This window comes from Vespa velutina, chromosome 9, assembly GCF_912470025.1.
Source record: "Vespa velutina chromosome 9, iVesVel2.1, whole genome shotgun sequence".
Classification (NCBI taxonomy): domain Eukaryota; kingdom Metazoa; phylum Arthropoda; class Insecta; order Hymenoptera; family Vespidae; genus Vespa; species Vespa velutina.
Genome location: NC_062196.1, coordinates 8,273,540 through 8,276,039, shown reverse-complemented (window position 1 = coordinate 8,276,039; position 2,500 = coordinate 8,273,540). Strand labels below are relative to the sequence as shown.

The 2,500-nt window shown below is 36.2% G+C and overlaps 2 protein-coding genes across 2 annotated transcripts in view; one reads left to right on the top strand and one right to left on the bottom strand.

Moving 5' to 3' along the window:
• Window positions 1–2,500, bottom strand: part of LOC124951701 — a 55,550-nt gene that overhangs the window by 12,897 nt on the left and 40,153 nt on the right. Inside the window, exon 5 of the mRNA XM_047500500.1 lies at window positions 1,148–1,333. Within this exon, the coding sequence (XP_047356456.1) occupies window positions 1,148–1,333 (186 nt within the window). The remainder of the gene's footprint in view (window positions 1–1,147; window positions 1,334–2,500) is intronic.
• The window catches only part of LOC124951703 (S-phase kinase-associated protein 2-like), a 49,448-nt gene that overhangs the window by 22,508 nt on the left and 24,440 nt on the right, over window positions 1–2,500 (top strand). The gene's annotated exons all lie outside the window — the stretch shown is intronic.

Below are 2,500 nucleotides of genomic sequence, written 5' to 3'. Positions count from 1 at the left end.
CGCCTGCTTCCGGCCCATTAAAAGCGACGGGGGTCGCACGGATCGTGTGCAGGAGGCTAATTATTCCGAAGACAGTGGTTATCATCCATTACTTGGAACTTTCTTACGAATTTCTCTTTTATGTAGTTTAATCGATGTCACGGGGAATGGATCGTTGACCTTATTTGAAAATAGTCTAGTGTATCGTGCATTGTAATTCGAAGAAAAAAACAACCAAGGAAGGAAAGAAGATAGGAAGGAAGTAAGCGAGCAAGCGATCAATCAATCAGGATTCACGTTTTAATTCGAGCTCGACAGGGATTCCTTAAATGGTATAAGACACTTGAATACTTCCGGTACGAATCACCGTTATATAGATACCAAGACAGTTTATTTACTCTCTCTCTCTCTCTCTCTCTCTCTCTCTCTCTCTCCCTCTTGAAGCTTCAAGAATCTCTTCAAGTAGTGGACGGTAAGTCGTTTAAAATGTTAGTAAGTGAGAGAGAAATTGGCACGACTGGACGGTGGAACTTGCGTTACGTAAAAAGCACGTTTTAACGATGTTAACCTTGGCACGTATTACTTAGAGCCCAAACGTCGTTTCAACGCGTACAATGAACCGCAATCATTATCGATTACTTTCTAATCTAACTCGATCGGATACTTATAGCATCAAGAAAAATACCGATAAAAGAGAAATCTTGTGTACACGTTTGGATCTTAATCATTTTTCTCGATAAAAAGAAAAAAGAAAGAACAAAAAAGAAAAAGAAAAAATAGAAAAATTTCTATCTAAGACGATAGATACATATTTTGTCACGATAATTAATCAATTAATTATTTAGTTGCATCAAAGATCGTGGTTAACGTTTTAATTCAAATAGCTTTGGATGCACTGACCCTCTTTTCACTTTCATTAAGTCGTTTATTACTTCATTCATCGACCAAATCTAATCCGCAAGTGGAACAATGACGTTCTTATGTTCTTAACTATGTTCGTTGTTTTACGAACAAAGAAGCGAAAAAACAGGTTTATTTGCTACTCGCATAAATCCTAGGCGATGTTGATATAATTAAAGTTGTGAAAAAAAAAAAGAAAGAGAAAAGACAAAAAAGAAAAAAGAAAGAAAGAAAGAAAGAAAGAAAATGACAAAGAAAAGTAACCTACCTGATTTGCGTGTGATACGCAGGGGTGGTGTGTTCAGAATGCGTCGTTAAAAGTTCAGCAGGACTCGTAGCCATGTTGATGGGGTGGCCAATGGGTGGTGCAATTGGCTCCAATAATAGGACACCAGGTGTAGCGGGCGAAGGTTGTGGACCAAGCAACGACACGCGTACCTTTTCTCTGCCTTCGCTGTTAAACACAAATATCAAACGATTGAATAAACGTTGAACGAAAAAAAAAAAAAAAAGAAGAACAGTAAGTGTATAAATAAAATCAAGAAAAAAAAAAAGAAGAAAATCAAAAAGGAAAAGAAAAAAAAGAAAATGAAAACGTATAGGATCGGACTAACGTCCAGGTCCACTCGCAACTTGTAGAGACGCTTGAAACTTAATGACGAAAGTACCAACGATACTCCGCTTTAAATTGTCGTAATTTCGTTGTGACGACATTCGTGAGACGAGTTCGAGTCGAGTCATCGTCTCTCTTCTTGGTCGTAACTACTTAAGCCTACTACTTTTAAAGATCCAAGAATATCATTCGTTCGTATGTAACAATTGAGCAAGAGAGAAAAAGAGATTGAGTTGTTTAGAGAGAGAAAAGAAAAAAAAGAAAAAAAAAAAAAAAAAAAAGAAGAAAAAGAAAAAAGAAATTATTTTTTCTCTATTTTTTTTTCTCATCTTTCTCTTCTATTTTTTTTATTTTTCTAATTATCATTTGGACCGATATAAAATAGAGATGATTTTTTTTTTTTTTTTTTTTTAATGAAACGAAATTCAATAAGATATGAAAAAGTTTCGACAAATGTGACATTATCTAAAATTTAATACATAAATGAATAATTAATGCGGAGGGGATACATGTCAACCATGTTCGTGACTTATCAACGGAGGAAAACGTGTTTGGTCACTCGTGGAAAACGTAATTCGACTCTGCTAACAACACACATCTTGCTTATGTAACTTTTCATGGAACGTAATTCACCGTATTAATGTTTTATACTACGTAGATGAGAGAAGACTCCTCGTAAAAAGATTATATATATATATATACATGTACATCTTTGAGAGAGGCTTGATATCGTTTGATAATCGTAAAATGGAATGCTCGTCGTCTCTTGCTTTTTGCCTTTTAGACCACCCTTTCTCTCTCTCTCTCTCTCTCTCTCTCTCTCTCTTCATCCCTTCGTCTACCTTGTCTTTAAAAGCACTCACGTGTTGCACGAATGGCATGTTGCCAATGCGTGTAAACCATGCCTGTTTGGTACGACGTGTGTCCATCTACATCGTAAAATTCAGGGACGTTCCGCGATACGCGTTTGCGATACTTCGATGGTTCATCGTAGATGAATGGATGCTG